Source organism: Meriones unguiculatus, chromosome 19 (assembly GCF_030254825.1).
Source record: "Meriones unguiculatus strain TT.TT164.6M chromosome 19, Bangor_MerUng_6.1, whole genome shotgun sequence".
Classification (NCBI taxonomy): domain Eukaryota; kingdom Metazoa; phylum Chordata; class Mammalia; order Rodentia; family Muridae; genus Meriones; species Meriones unguiculatus.
This window is the reverse complement of record NC_083366.1, coordinates 40,833,996-40,849,428: the sequence shown is the minus strand read 5'-3', so window position 1 is coordinate 40,849,428 and position 15,433 is coordinate 40,833,996. Positions and strand designations below refer to the sequence as shown.

General features: G+C 41.2%; 1 protein-coding gene across 13 annotated transcripts in view; it reads right to left on the bottom strand.

Annotated features, from left to right (window-relative positions):
* The window catches only part of Slc17a1 (solute carrier family 17 member 1), a 38,455-nt gene that overhangs the window by 5,633 nt on the left and 17,389 nt on the right, over nucleotides 1-15,433 (bottom strand). For 10 of the 13 annotated variants that reach the window (XM_060373074.1, XM_060373073.1, XM_060373077.1 and 7 more), the window contains 3 exons: nucleotides 9,933-10,023; nucleotides 5,289-5,484; nucleotides 4,532-4,669 (listed from right to left, as the gene is read on the bottom strand). In XM_060373074.1, the coding sequence (XP_060229057.1) occupies nucleotides 5,302-5,484; nucleotides 9,933-10,023 (274 nt within the window). In that variant the 3' untranslated portion in view covers nucleotides 4,532-4,669; nucleotides 5,289-5,301. The other 3 variants (XM_021644853.2, XM_060373079.1, XM_060373081.1) reach the window with 3 other exon arrangements.

Sequence of the window (15,433 nt, the reverse complement as noted above, 5' to 3'; positions counted from 1 at the left end):
CATTCTTTGAGACATCTTCAGCAAACTGTGAGATTCCATTTACAGTAAATGCCAATAAATGTTTGATAAGTCACTTTTTGGAGAAGCTCTGAGGTGGAACAGAAGACCAACTTGGGGAACAAAAGGAATGGGAAAGTGTTTTAGTTTTGTTTATGGTCCTGTGACAAATACCATGACCAAAGCAACTTATGGGAAGAAAGGGTTTAGTTGCCACGTGAGTGCTGGGAATTGAACCTAGGTCCTCTGGAAGAAGAGTCAGTCTTCTTAAGCGATCATGTCAGTCCCTATTTTTTGTTTGTTAATCAATCATCTTTAGGTGCTGCATATAACAAGTTTGATTTCTCCCTGGGCCCATCAAAGAGGAAAACTGATTTTTTTTTTAAGTATATATTTTTTAAATGGGCCATCCTGAAAGAAAAGGAATAATTTAAGATTCTTCAAATGGTTCTCATGTTTACAACAAAGAGGAGTAAATGTTGACAACTGAAAACAAAATAAAAAACAAACAAACAAACGCAAAGCAAAGGCCTTTCATGAAGCTGCAGAGGAAAATTTCATCTTAGGTGTGTTTATTGGATCACAGAGGAAGACAAATAAATCCCCTTTGAACTGAGGCATGTAACTGGTTACATACAATACACCCTGCAAAAGAATCACTTAGACTACAGCGGGTGAGACGGGCCCCTGAGGACCCCCATGACACCCCCTCCTGGTGTTGGAGACTCCCTCTGGGCCGCGGTCTCATTTGTGTTCCTCTTCCTTTTGATAAGGATGCTGACCTCATGCTCCGCAAATGCTCACTTTTCTACTAACTTGTAGAAAAAGGGAAACAAAACACACAGGGATGTCGCTGGAGAGGCCTTTCCCCCAGAGAGTGCTGCGACACTTCACAGAAATTAGTGTAGGCTAGAACATTTTTCTCAAGTTGTCTTTCTCGTCCAGTGAGAGGTTGTCAAGGCCATTTTCACATGTCTCCCCTATGGACATAAAAATAAATATGACGGCTAGGTGCTCTCTTGCTCCCTTCCTCTGCCCTGTCCTGGGAAACCTATGTGAAAATATCTGAATAACTGTATTATTTTTGTTACATCCAGTCTCAGGGCACAAGGGTACTCAGTGCTGTGTGTTGAAGCTGCATCCTGAAAACAAATAAGTAAAAACCCACAAAGCTGTCACGCCGGTAGTTTGATATTGCTGCTCTCAAAAGCAGCACATTGCATTTATAGTTATGACAGGTACGTTCTCTGTGTCCCCAAATTTCAGCTCTTAATAAGCTAATTTGTTATGAAGACAATAAAAACAAAACCTTTCTCGGTGATTTTGCAACAAGCACACACTCCAAATTTCTTGTCCCTGCCATGAAGCCCACCACCTGCCTTTCTGAGGACCTTCACACCACCTAGAGGGGTTGAGAGGTTGCTATCTGACTGGCTAGAGTGAACTGAACCTGGCCTTTGCCTGTTAGCAGGCATCCAGATCAGCAGCTCCGTGTTCACACATCCTCTCTAGGACCTGGAAAGGCCAAGATGCAAAACCAGAGTGTCCACCCCGGGTCCTAACTGGAGCAACAATGAAGAAGGCACATATTATTCTGTTTTGGTTTCTTGTGTTTTTGTGTTTGGCTTGTTTTTGTTTTTGTAATTCTGAGACAGGATTTCACTCTGGCCTCAAACTCACAGAGATCTGCCAACCTCAGTCTGTTGAGTGTTAGGATTAAAGGCACATGTTACCATTTTCAGCCCTGTTCTAGTCTTCTTTAAATTGATTATATTTGTTTTTAACTTAAAAATTTCATTGCGTGTATTCAATGTATACAGCACTATGCTACATAAGAAAGGCTGCATATAAGCAGATTATGTGCCTTGATTGCATTCCTTCCATGCCTGCCTCCACTTTACTTTTTCCTCCTTTCCCATAATTTGCCCCTATTGTTTCCCTAGACTGTTTTGAGTTGATTTTCATGTTCTCTATGCATACATGATTTTATGTATTTGTATGCTTCTCTTTTTTTTATTTAGACATTTTAAGTATTGTGTGAGTGTGTTTATGTTCTGCATGTCATGTGTGAGTGTGTTTATGTTCTGCATGTCAATTATACATTGCCTAATACCTGGCTATCAGCACCTTGTTGGCTGGACAGGGCAGTCATTTGTTGCAGATGATGACCATGTTTTCCATCCAGGGAGGGGAAATGCTGTGGGTATTTGAGCATCCCTCAACAATACTGTCATTGCCCTAACCACAGATTTTGTCTAAGAGGCTCGCTTCTGTTCTCCTATTGTGAGGTGGCTTATCTGTGGTAAGATGGTTCTTAGAGGTCCATGGTGAGTCCTTGCATAATAGGCAGAACTGTGATGGTACAGCCTTCGGTGTAGTGGGGAACACATAGCAGATATAGAACCCCAAAGCGAAGCTCTGGGAGAGTTGGGGTGGAGAAGGGCTTTGTAACGATTTAAAAAGGCCCGTTTTTATCTGCATGTCAGAACATCATAAATATGTCCATCCTCAATATTGGCCATAGTGGCACATAGAGGAAACTCCAGCACTCAGAAATGGAGGTGAAAAAATTATGAGCTTCAGGCTAGCCTGGAATATATAGGAGGTTCAAAGATAGTCTAAGTTATACTTACTGAGATATTATATTTAAAAAAGGAAAGAATGAAAACACACACACACCCGTCCACAAAAACAAAAATTACCCCTCAAGCCAAACCAAGCCAGCAAAGAAAAGCACCATATCAAAGATTTTTTCTCTTGTCCCTTACATTCAGTTTTAAACTCAAGTTCTAAGCAGAACAGTCAGAGAAGAGGAAGAAAAAAAAAGGTTATCCAGATTGGACTCAGAAGAAAAATATCTATATTCATAGATAGCAAAATTCTTTAGCTAGAAATCTGACAGTACCTACTAAAAACTAGTAGGATAAGCTTAATGAAACTGTAGGGTAGGAGATGAACCTCCAGTATTCCTATTGTATTTAATAGAAAAATTAAAGTGAGAAAGCTATGCCATTTAAAACAGAATTTGAAAAGCAGGCACAGCGATGTACATTGTACCGTCGGGCTAGTCCGCCTGGGCTACACAGAGACTTGAGGCCCTCCCACCGCCACACACTGGATCAAGCTCTTACACAGGGATTCTTGGGTAACACTCTCCAACCAAAGTAGATATAAAAGTGCATGAACGTTAAGAACAGACAGGAGCTCCGGGCCGCAGCTCATGCACACCATCGACATGTGAGTGGCTACTGCAAGCAAGCAGGCAAGAGCAACAACAGAACCTCTGATTCCACATTTTCTCTCTCCTTTTCAAGAGCTCTGTCTCTATTCTGACTGTCTCTGTTTCCTCACATCATTCTCTTTTTCTCCCCCTCCCCCAGACAAAACAGACAAATCGCAGAAAACAATACTTGGCTCAATGGTTTGCAAGCACAAGGACTTGAGTGAGTTTGATTCTCTGAATCCATGAAAAAAAAAAAAGCACCCTACTGGGGTGCATACTAGTGACTCAAGCACTGGGGAAGCAGAGGCAGGAAGATCACTGAGCCTGACTGGCCACCCACTATACTCAATTGTGCTGTCGGCCAGTAAGAGACCTTGTCTCAAAAGAGGTCAGCAGCATGAGGATGACATCAGACTTAGGTTGTCTTTGGCTTCCATACATGCACATGAATGTGCGAACATGAGACCAAACACATCTGTGTACTGACTTCTCCATGCATGAGAGAAAGAAAGGAATGAAGGAAGGAAGGAAGGAAGGAAGGAAGGAAGGAAGGAAGGAAAGAAGGAAGGAAGGAAGGAAGGAAGGAAGGAAGACAGAAAGAAAGAAAGAAAGAAAGAAAGAAAGAAAGAAAGAAAGAAAGAAAAAGAAAAAGGAAAAAAGAAAGCAAGCAGGCTCACAGAGTCTTTTTGTTTCTCCTTTCATGAGACACTGATGCATGCTGGCAGCCATCACAATGGTCTCTTGATTCAATGGGGCTTAAAAACAGGGCTATTTCACAATAGCCAATTCTAATCCAGAAGTAATTTCTTCTCCTGTTTACCCACCACTCTGGTATTTGAAAAGCAAAATACCAGATTGTCTCTGAGCACACCTTAACGGACCTCCCGTCTTCATCACTCGCTTGAAAGCTGTTTTTGCCAGGATCATCTTTGTGACAGCTCTTGCCTAACCCAGTGGCAAGTTTTAGATCCTTTGTAATTTAAGCCCTAGACAGCATTTTTGCAGAGATATCCCTTCCTTCGCCTCAACACCCCACATTTTCTAATCCTTATTCTACTTTCCTGAAGAGACATCCCCATCTCTCTTGCATCTTTCTTGCCTGTTCAGTTTTGAAGCTCGGGTTCCCAAATTCATATGTCAACTCTGAGGCATTCCCAGAATTCCAGAGCAGCGTAGCACCGTGCCATGTAATACCAGTGATATTTACAATGCCCCCTCTTCCCCCAGCCCACATCGCTGTGTTCTCCATCTCAGAAATTCTCTTCCCCACATCTTCAGCTTCAAAACTGTCCTTAATCTGAGAATGTCTCACCTTCAAAGTCGTGTGGTTTTTGTTTCTTTGGCCCAGTCCTGAATTTCTCCTTTAGCAAACAGAAGATAGAAAGCTAGGCATGACACATTAATGCCTGCCATCAAAAGGAAGATTTTGTGCCAAGCATATTCCGGATCCTGAGGGATTATTAAGATACAAAGTAAGTGTGAGGGGCTGATCTTGATTTTCTGTCTTATAACATTTAAAATAAAGTATTAAAATAATATGTAGAGTCAACTCAGGTCACTCAAGCATTCCAAAAAACCAAGAAAGTCATCATTTCCCTCTACACAAGTAGTTGCTTTTGTCTTTCTATATATAACATTCTGTTTTTACTAGCTATTAATATACCTTTTGGTGTGGGGACAGATAGAGACAGGGTTTCTCGGTGTAGCCCTGGCTGTCTTGGAACTTGCTCCATAGAGTAGGCTGGCTTCAAACTCAGAGATCTGCCTGCCTTGCCTCACAAGCGTTGAGATTAAAGTCATGAGCTGCCACTACCCAGCAATATTCATGTGTCTTTTTTCTTGTGACTTATTATTCCAAACTTCCTGTCTATTTCAAAATATCTTACATAGTCAACAGTGTTTCATATCAGATAAGCATATATATAACAAGTAGTAAGAGAGAAAGTGTTTTCAAATGCAGCTGGCAGATTTAAATATTTCAGTGCACTATAGCTATTATTTTTTAAACCATTCTATGTGCAGTAATTGTAATTTTGCTACAATGTCTTCCATATTATTTCATATTTACCATGGCAGTGTTCTCATACAATTAAGAAAAAGCATTCCAGGTTTTCTTCTTCAGAGCCGTTATGGTGTTGGATGTGGTGGCACACGCCTGAGATCTCAGCATTCATGAGGCAGAGGAAGGCAGAGAGATAACAAGTAAGAGGCCAGCATGGGCTGCAGAGAGAGTTCCAGGCCAGCCAGGCCAACGCAGCGAGGCCCTGTCTCAAACAAAAACAAAAACAGAGCAAAACCCCCAAGCCCCTCAGTTATTCTTCACCCTTTGTGAACATGTGCCAGATGTCTAAGAACACTATAATTTCCCACAAGAATAATTTAAAGTTTCAATTGGGATTGTTCTGAACCAGCAGATCTTAGAATTAGATGGCATTTTACAATTTCAAGTCTTTTAATATAAAAAATGGTGCATCTTATCATTTATTAATTTCTAAAATTTTTCTATAAAAACTACCCTCTGGTTTTTCCAATAAGTATATAAATAATTCATTAAATATATATATTTAAATATATATATGATTTTATTTTAGGGCTCTAAATAATGTACTAAAATTATTTTTGTGCCATTCAGATATTTAGAAAATAATTCTACAGACCATTGATTTATGTTATGTACATATTTATACTGTATCAGAAGCCATGTCAGACTGTGAATTATCCTATTTTGGCAGCAGAGTCTTCTGCTGATCTTTGAATGAACAGTTTTAGTTTCCCTCACTTCTTAGACGTGGGCCCATCTTATTCTAACCTAGAACCGAAACTGCTGTTCTTAGGACCATGCTCCTCTCTCTGCTATGAAAAGCTAGATTCAACCTCTTTATCTATGAGCTGTCACTTTATCCTAGGAAGCGGTATTTATTAGTGAAAATGTGGCTAACACACCAGGCTAATGTCTCTTAAGAACATTTTCTTTTGCACTGTACGTGTGAATCCATGAGTGTGTGTGGGGGGGGGGGCTGTGTGGATGCGGGTCAGAAGATGGCTCTCAGGGATCTGGTTCTCTCCACCCACCAAATTAGACTCTGAAGATCAAACTCGGGTCATCGGTCTTGTTCGCAAGCACCATTGTCTACTGAGCCATCACTTTTCAGGTACATTCTTACTACAGTGTTTACACTTCCCTACCTTCACATATAAATAGGAAAAAAATCCCAGTGTACAAGTAAAAAATCCATCTCTTCTCCATAGGAGAATGGAGTTAAATGGTGGGGCTTACCAGTGCGGTAGATTTTTAAATTTTCAAGCATGTGGATGTGAGGGGGAGTGGGCTGTGATATCTGTTATCTGTTGATCACCAGGGTTGATTTAGCTGGCCTGGCTGGCTGGGTGGGTGTCCCCTTCATCCCTCATGGCACCATGGACCTCTCTCTGGGAGCTGCATGCTTGGTCAAGAGGATGACTTTCCCTAAATAGCAGAGGAGGACCTGACTCTGTTCAAGGGTGTATGCGTAGCCATGCTGCCTTGCCGGAGCCTCCAGATAAGCTCTCAAAAGTATTTTTACAGCCACTGCTGTTTGGCTTTTGTGTTGAAGGGATTCACCGTGTGTGACTTTGTCTTCTTATAATTGTTGTACTTTATGTTAACAGGTGCATAACATGGCCAAGTTTTATAAATTCTCAAACTGTATTTACAAATTACAGGAGATTTCTGGGGACGGTTTCATGAGTGACATCACCTCCACCTAGATATGATTTGAGGTTCATGAGGAGGTCTCCGTACTCCTGAAACACTCCAACTTTTTTTTTCCCCCATCCAAATGACCCAAGGCAGATTGCAAGGATTAGCTAGTTTTTTGGTCACCCTTTTCCTCAGATGCAGCCCTTGGGAATTCTCAAGCTGAAATGTCTTGTTTGTTGGGGTCACCACCGCTCACAGACTCTGAAGAGTGCTCCCCAAATCAGGAAGTCCTTTTCCCAGTATAATCAAAAAAGCAGCATTTTGGCACCAGTCCTGAGCTGCTGCTTCTTGCAGACACTGCCTGTTACTGCCTCTGCATCTTCAGCGTGCCAAAGTTTCGTAGAAGACTCTACTTTCCAGCCGTGACAACGGTTTGCATTAAGAAAATCGACCCAAACCACCCTCTCTCCCACTGATGGAAGCATAGTCTTTATAGGTTCCTTTTGTTTACATTAAGTCTGATGTTCCTATTTTTAATTTTTATATTGTTGTTGACAAGAGGTAAATAAGATTCTTTGTCACATGTCATGTTTCTTACATCTTTAGTCTCTTTTACTTCGTTACTCGTGTGTGTCATTTCCAGTATCTTTGAGGCTCTAGTTGTGTTTATTTGTTTGTTTCTTTCAACTGTTTTGTGATTTTCTTTTCAATTTTGAGCCATATGTACTGAACTCCTATGGAGCATGAATTCAGGAGGTTTCTCTAGAGAAACTCAATTTGCTCCAATTAGGCAGCTAAGGTGCTGAAAAACATTTCGTGGCATGTGACATTTAGAAGAAACAGGGTTCGATGGGGCTGTGATGAGGGCTTAGAGGTTATGAGCACTAGCTGCTTTTCCAGAAGATTGGGGCTCCCTACTTGTAGCACCCACATGGTGTCTCCTAATGGACTGTAACTCCTGTTACAGAGGATATGCTGTTTTCTTCCAGCCTCTGTGAGCACCAGGCACACATGAGGTACACAGGCGCATATGCAGGAAAACCACCAATACACATAGGACAGAGACAGCTAAGACAAGATTTTGGGAGAGAAAGAGATTTGAATATGGACCTCAAACTCTTATTGGTATACTATTACACATTCTCAGTGGACATTATATTCTGTTTCTCTTCTCTGACACCGAGCAAAGGCAGGATTCCTTCCCTGGGTGGGGATAACTTTGAAAAGTTCTGAAATTACATTTCCTCACACCTTTTGGAAGTTAGCAAAGAAATTTGCTTGGCTGACAAACTGGGAATTCAAGAGATTCAATGGAAAAACAAGATGTGGCTACCTCCATGCTCAGAAAGAGAACCAACCAGGGTTGCCTTCAACATTCCACTTCTCTAGTGAGGCCAGCGCTCCGACCAAGGACTTTCCACGGTTCTGACCGGGTCCTCTGCCTTTATGACATCATAAGTATGTGAAGCCACATTTTGGGAGGCTCCTCTGTGGGAAACGTGGACCCAACGTGTCTTTACGACCTCACCCTGCTCCGTGCTGTGTGGTGATCGAAGGACTCCCTAACAGGACTTCTCCACGTGGGAGCTTTCCTTCAAACAAACCAGTGGATGAGCTAGTGGAATTGACAGGGGTTGGGGGTCTCCTTTTGTATGATATACGGTAAAGGGGTTCTGTCCTCCGTGTTGTAGAAAGGAATCTGCATGCGAATGTTTCTGATAACTTAGAATGTTTGAAGTTGGAGCAGCTGGTTCTTCTGAGTTAGCGCTCCAGCCCTGGTGGAGGAGGGGCCCTCTGCTGATACAGGCGCCGCTGCTAATTAGACTCAGCATTTCAGGAAGGGGCTGGTCTCAGGCTCCCAGAAAAGGAGGGGAAAGTGCAAGGCACAGTGCCCAGAGATGCACAAGACACCGAAAGGATCAGAAATGCCGCTGATCACCTGACCAACAAGGCAAGCCAGGCCTTGAGAACAATTGACCCCCTCCATGTAAAACTGGCTGGCTGCAGGTTCTCCGAGGGTATTGACCTGCTGTCTTCTCGGATCACCAAATCCCACACTCTGAATAAAGTGCCGCTTAAAGGTGTCGTGGTAAGGGAGCATTACCTCCAGGGTTCTGAACGCAGAATGAGGTGCAGTCCTTTCTCAGGACATGCTTAGGCCGGCAGGATGGACCATCTTGGCTCTGCCATTTTTTGGATAAATGTTTGTCCATTGAGCCACGGCAGCCAGTGGCGCTATGGTCACCTCCATGGAATCAATTCTTCTGAAACCCCAAAATGTTCTCTTAATTGCTTTTTTCAAGAGGAGGCATGTATTCTAAGATTATCATTGTTGCTATTATTATTTGTGTGTGTCACAGGATGTGTGTGTGTGTGTACCCATGTGCCACAGCATGGATGTGGAGGTCAGACGAAATGTTTATAGAGTTGGTTCTCTCCTTCCACCTCTATGTGGATGGTGGGGTTTGAACAAGGTTGTCAGGCTTGTGCAGTAAACCTACCTACCCACTGGGCCCTCTCGGAAACACTTATTTTAAGTAACTTTAAATTGATGGAGTATTTCAATTGTGTCTGTCAAGAGGATTTTAAGTAATTCTGTAACAATTGTAGGCGCAGTGCCTGCCTTGGTAGACCGTTGTTCCTCAGATTTTAGCTCTGTGCTGTCCTGTTTCTAGATTTTTTTTTTCTGACAAAGCTCTTGTTACTTCCACTACCCTTACTCAGCTGAATCCTGTTTCATCATCTACATGTCCCCTGTTAAAACCACAGAGACCCATTTCCTTTCAAGCAACTAAAGAGTTTCCAACAGTAACAAATGCCGTACGAGGAGAAAGACTATTGTCTGAAGACTCAAAGGACCTCTTGGTTTCACCAAAGTTGTCTTCAAATGACACGAAAACCCTTAACTCATCTGCTGTTGGCATCTCCTCCAAGTGTGTGTGTGTGTGTGTGTGTGTGTGTGTGTGTGTGTGTGATTTTCTTTATGCAATTAATAGGGAAAAAAATAACTATGCTTATTTGCATGCTACTTACCTGATTAAGGATCAACCCAGCTACAGTTGAAGAAATTAGGCCTCCAAACATTCCAAGTAAAGCTGTAACTGCTTTAATAAATCCGTAATATCTGTACAGAAGGAAAGAGAACGCAGATGGAAAGTGGTACGAATGCTTCCAGCATTGGTTCATACAGGCTTGAGCGGGGAACTGCCGATGCCATCAACACCCATTCCTACTGCTTACGTCTGTTAACACCGCAGAGAATATACGCGCAGGTAGCAACTTTTTCATTGTCCCACAGTATCAGAAAGGTCAACTTTAACAGTAAGGAATCTGTTACATTATAAAAATGGGAGCATGTTTACAGTGAAATGCAATTGTTCATACCAACCTTAGCTGGAAATGAGCAAACAAAACAGAGAGGCTGCAGAAAGTCATAGACCAAGGAGGGGACAAGTCCATCCATCAGCCATGAAGAGGGAGCCAGAGGGAGCCAGTGCTTGGTCAAGAGCAGTTTGATCCAGGCCTTTGAGCCCTGGCCCTCCAGCTCAGCAATAGAGGTTGTGTGTTAGGTCGTCTTTCCCCTCCTGAGTAGGAGAGTCTTCAGATTTGTTTTATTTTCTTTGATCTATACTGTTTCTACTTGGCCTTGACATGTTGAATGAGGGAGAAGCATAGAGCTTGTCTGTTAACTTACCAGCCTCTACTCAGGAGCCCTAAACACTGTGAGGTCCCAGATGAGACTTTTGGTCTGAGTCATGGGAGAGGTGGACAGTATATCCTATCAGCACACTGTCCTACTCACTGTCCTGTTGGGAAGAATCCTTATGAGAAGCTCATGAGAGTTGGTGGTGGCAGCAACCGTTAACCAACATCACTTTTCGCAGTTCACCTCTTTGCTGTAGCAACAGAACTCTCGGGTGGGATTTGAGCCAGTTTGGACTTTTCTGAGCCCTCGTTATTTCAGTCATTATGAACTGAGTCATTTTATGTCACCATAAAGGTTACATTTTGTCTTTTAATCTTAAAATAGAGTCACTTGTGTGGGTCCCTGAAAGTCTTAAAGCTCCCCTTGAGCCAGGTCTTCTGGGGAACTGGTAAGAACCTGCTGTTCCGGTATGTCTAGTCTCAGCATCCCATGCAACTAGACGCAGCTCCGGAATTAAACATGGGTTGGCTTTTGGAGGTTAATAGAGTGTGAGAATGTCTTCTGAAAGTCATTGCTTGCTATGGATGCCCTTCTCTTCCTTTCAGTGGTGACCATATGTGGTTGCTACGAGAGAGTACGTTCTGGGTGGGTGCAGTTATGTTGAATCAACTGCAGCTTGCTTTATAATCCTGGATATTTGTTCACTTCAGTAAGGTCTTGCAAAGCATTCAAAATTGCATAAGCTCAGTCCTCTTTGAATGCTGTCTTACCTATGTCAATTAGGTCAAGTATGTTCATTTGTTCTTCTAATAATCAATATAATTTCTAACTTCTTGTCTACCTCCTATTGTTGAATGATAAAAAACAAAACAAAAAACAAAAAACCCTGGAAGTAAGCCTCTTGCTTGAAACTGTGCCTAATTATTTGAGTGCAGGACCTGGCTAGCTCATTCAAAGAACCTCTTTCTTAATTCTTTGAATTCTTTAGTTCACAATGAATATAAATAAAAATATATGGGCTAGCAAGATGGCTCAGTGGGTAAGGGCACTCATCTGTGCAAGCCTGGCTGCCTGAGTTCAGCTCCTAGAACCCATATAAGGGTGGAAGGAGCAATCTGTCTTTACAAAGTTGTCCTCTGACCACCACATGGACACACACACACACACATGCACACACATACACAAGTCTGATACATTTCTCTTTACCGTTATGAGGTACATTTTAAAATTTCTAGCCACGCTTCTTGGACTAAAGTATATTTTATCTGGTATTATGATAGTATTGCCAGGCTTCTTTTTATTCTATTGATTTTTGAATCAGTTCACTTAATCTGTGCCTCTTCTTGGCAGCAAATCCACATTTCCTTTCAGAATTAACGTAACCCGTGCAAGAAATCAGGAAGTTAAACACATGACTTTCCTGCAGCGTGGCTGTTAGGACACATCCTCTGAAATTCACTATGCAGCCACGAGATGGCGTTCCTCCCTGCCGTAGACGGGAAGGCGTGCGCTTTACCCTGAACCTCACATCCCTCAGTGCCCTAACACTGGGGATACAGAAAAGCAAGAGAACCTTTAAATCGTTTCAATGTAAGACAGATTTTTGTACAATGCTCAGCTGTAATTTGCTTATTCTTTAGGTGGAACAAACCATGGTTTAAAGTATTTTGTAAGCAAATTTTAAAACAAAAGAAACATTGCGGTGGGTTTTTAGTTTTTTTTTTTTTTCATTTTAATTTTGTTATTAGTTACATTTTATTAACTCTGTATCCCAGCTGTATCCTGCTCCCTCATTCCCTTCCAATCCCACCCTCCCTACCGCATCTCCTCCCTGACCCTTTCCAAGTCCACTGGGGTTTTTAGTTTTAACGATTTCCCACTTGAGTATAAAATGTCTGAGTAAAACCTGAACAAAATTAAGATGTCTGAACTATAGGGCAATCCCCTGTGGAAGGGAAGGAATCTTCAATGGCACGAAATCCACTTACTGACAGCTGCCTTAAGAGGGTGGCCTTGCTGTCTGACTGCACCACAGACCATCCTAAGACTCTGCTGGCAACTTCTCTTCTCCCCACTCCCCAAAGGCATGGTAGCTACCACATTCTCAGGCCTTTTCTGTCTCGCTCAACCTTGCTCTCTCAATGCTTTCACGAAACCACATCTTCATGACTCTTCTTCCTTTCTGAATTTCTTTGCTGTAACAGGGAACTTAAGTCTGTCGGAATGATGCAATTTAGGACAAATTAGATCCTGTCCGAGTAATCACCTGCTTAGATCTCTTACTTTTCTGCCGGGTGATGACAGATAGTATCACTGAGGCCATGAGTGACTAGAGCTAGTTAGCCTCATAGAAAAACATATCTAGGTGTGGACCTTCAAGGCCTCCATCCTCTGTTTTCCCACCCAGAGCATGTGGATAAGATTATTATATTCACCACAGGGCATGATAGGCACAAAAGACATAACCAACATGGGAATTGCTTATAATTTTACAGATATACTGATTTGCTAGCACAGTCTTAATTTTAAGTGCCCATATTTTAATTGATTTTGACATTCCACACCTGATCTTAGCCCCCAGGCTGAGAAACAATTGATATTGCACATTCTTTATCAAATAATTTTTGTGTCCTTATATAGTTCCATACAATTAGAACACTTGCTGGCTTTTTTTTTTTTTTAAAGGCAATTCTTGAAGCTAAATAAATGAACTGGATACATTTGTTCCTCTTTATGTGGGCCTGGTGGACAAGTTTCTTTTCAAATTCCTGACAAGTGATATTGTTTCATCTTGTTTTACTTCACTAGAAGCTTCTACTTTGGGTAACCCTGTTAATACGTTGTCTGTGTTCTCCATGCAGTTAGCCCCTCAGTACGGTGTGAGTGTTATCTGCTGGCTGGTGTGAATTACAGAGCTGTTTCTGTGTGTCACACAAATCTCTCAAAGGACATATGATGAAAAGCAGTTTTCGCACTAAACAAGTATAACTAAAATGTTAGGTAGGCTCCTGCTGTGGTTCGTATGCCTGTGTGAGGAGCTTGGTTGCCAGGGGCTTGGTTGCCAGGGGCTTGGTTGCCAGGGGGTTGGTTGCTAGGCTGGAACCACAGGAGGTGGTGGAAAGGTGTGACCTAACAACTCATGGGGTGAACATTCTCTTTTTACCCCCAGGTGTTAGCTGAGAACACCAGCACAGAGCTTTGCTTGAGGTAAATGGCCATATAGACCAATAACCCAGTAACCTGATTCTGAAATGGGCTGTTTGGGGGCTGTTCTTTGCAGCTCTGTAGCCAGGGTTCAGCATATGTGTACAATTCTCCGCATTATTTATGTGTGGCGTAAATAATTTTCCCCTCAGAACTGTTCCTCTTCTGCCTGTGAGCTTCATAATAGTTAAAATCCTAAGGTGACCCTGAGGTCTGGGTTCAAGAAAGAAAGAGCAGACTAACCTTACACAATGAGAATTCCTTCCGGGTGGGGCCAACCTCCATCTGGAATTTATTTATGGTTGCTTGGGTGGAGAAGCTATTGTCTTAAAACACTTGGTGTAGCTAAACTGCCAGTTACTATTGTGACTTTAATGAGTTTCACCACTGAAAGAGTCACCCAAGCAAGGTCACAATTTGGTTATAAAGTGGTTGGTGGCACACCCTATGAAATATCAAAATTGACTAATGGTATAAAAACAACAGAGGGGAATGAAGCTTGTGTATCACCCATTGTCATGTAATCAACAAACGATTTAATTCTCTTGAGATTAAAAAAGAAAGAGAATTTTTTTTCCTTTCCCTTTTTCACCATTTTGAGTTAGGGGCTTTATAGCCCAAGGTGGTCTAAAATTTACTAGATAGCTAAGATTGACCTTGGATTCCTGATCTCCTGCCTTCACCTCCAGAAATGGAATTAGAATATGCACTACCATACCAGAAAGAATAGTATTTTAAAATAATTACTTAATAGCAAACTAAGAAAAATTATAATAATTCCTTTTAAAAGAACTAGAAAAAGTACTTTAGAATAAATTCATCCGAGGAGTTAAATGACCTGCACTCTAAATCTATAGGACATTGATGAACCGAAGGCAGAGAAAAAAGATATCACATGTTCATGGGTCAGGAGAACTAAAATTGGTAAAATATCTACGTTTCCCAAAGTGATCTAAACACTATATTTATGCCTGGTGAAAATGCTAGTGACGCTTTTCAAAAAAAATAGAAAGCAATTGTTAAAATATACATGGCCTCACAAAGGTAGGCAAAGCCATTCCAAGGACAAAGAACAAAAGCAGGAGGTCTGCAAATGAGTCTCATTTCAAGTTGGTATGGATTTTTATAAAAACTCAAAGTTACATTTTACTATCTTATGATTCAACCCTGCTTCAAAATAAATTTTATATAATAATAAAATTTCAAAGTTACAAATATCTATTCAAATTAAGTTGGTTTAAAATATAAGACTGTTACTGTCTCCTACTATATGTTGCTCAAATATAATTTTAAGATCGCTTTATACTGTTCTGCTTAGGGGTTCATTGTTACATACAAATTGTTTATCAATATTTTAAATTAAGATCTATTGATTTTACAGGTATTTATTTATGTTAAAACTGGGACAATTTGCTACATCTCTACTATCAAAACGTTAAAATATACTTGGTTAATTTTAAATCTGGTTTATATAGTTTTGTTAAATTGTTGGTCTTAAACTTATAGTTCAAGGGTTCGTTATTATGTACAAGTTGTTTACCAGTATTCTAAATTAGGATCTATTAATTTTTAAAAATATATTTATATTAAAACTGGGTCAATTTACTATATCTCTACTATCAAAAGGTTAATATAAGCTTGGTCTTGTTCTCTTAACATGATGTTATTAATCTGTAGTATAGCC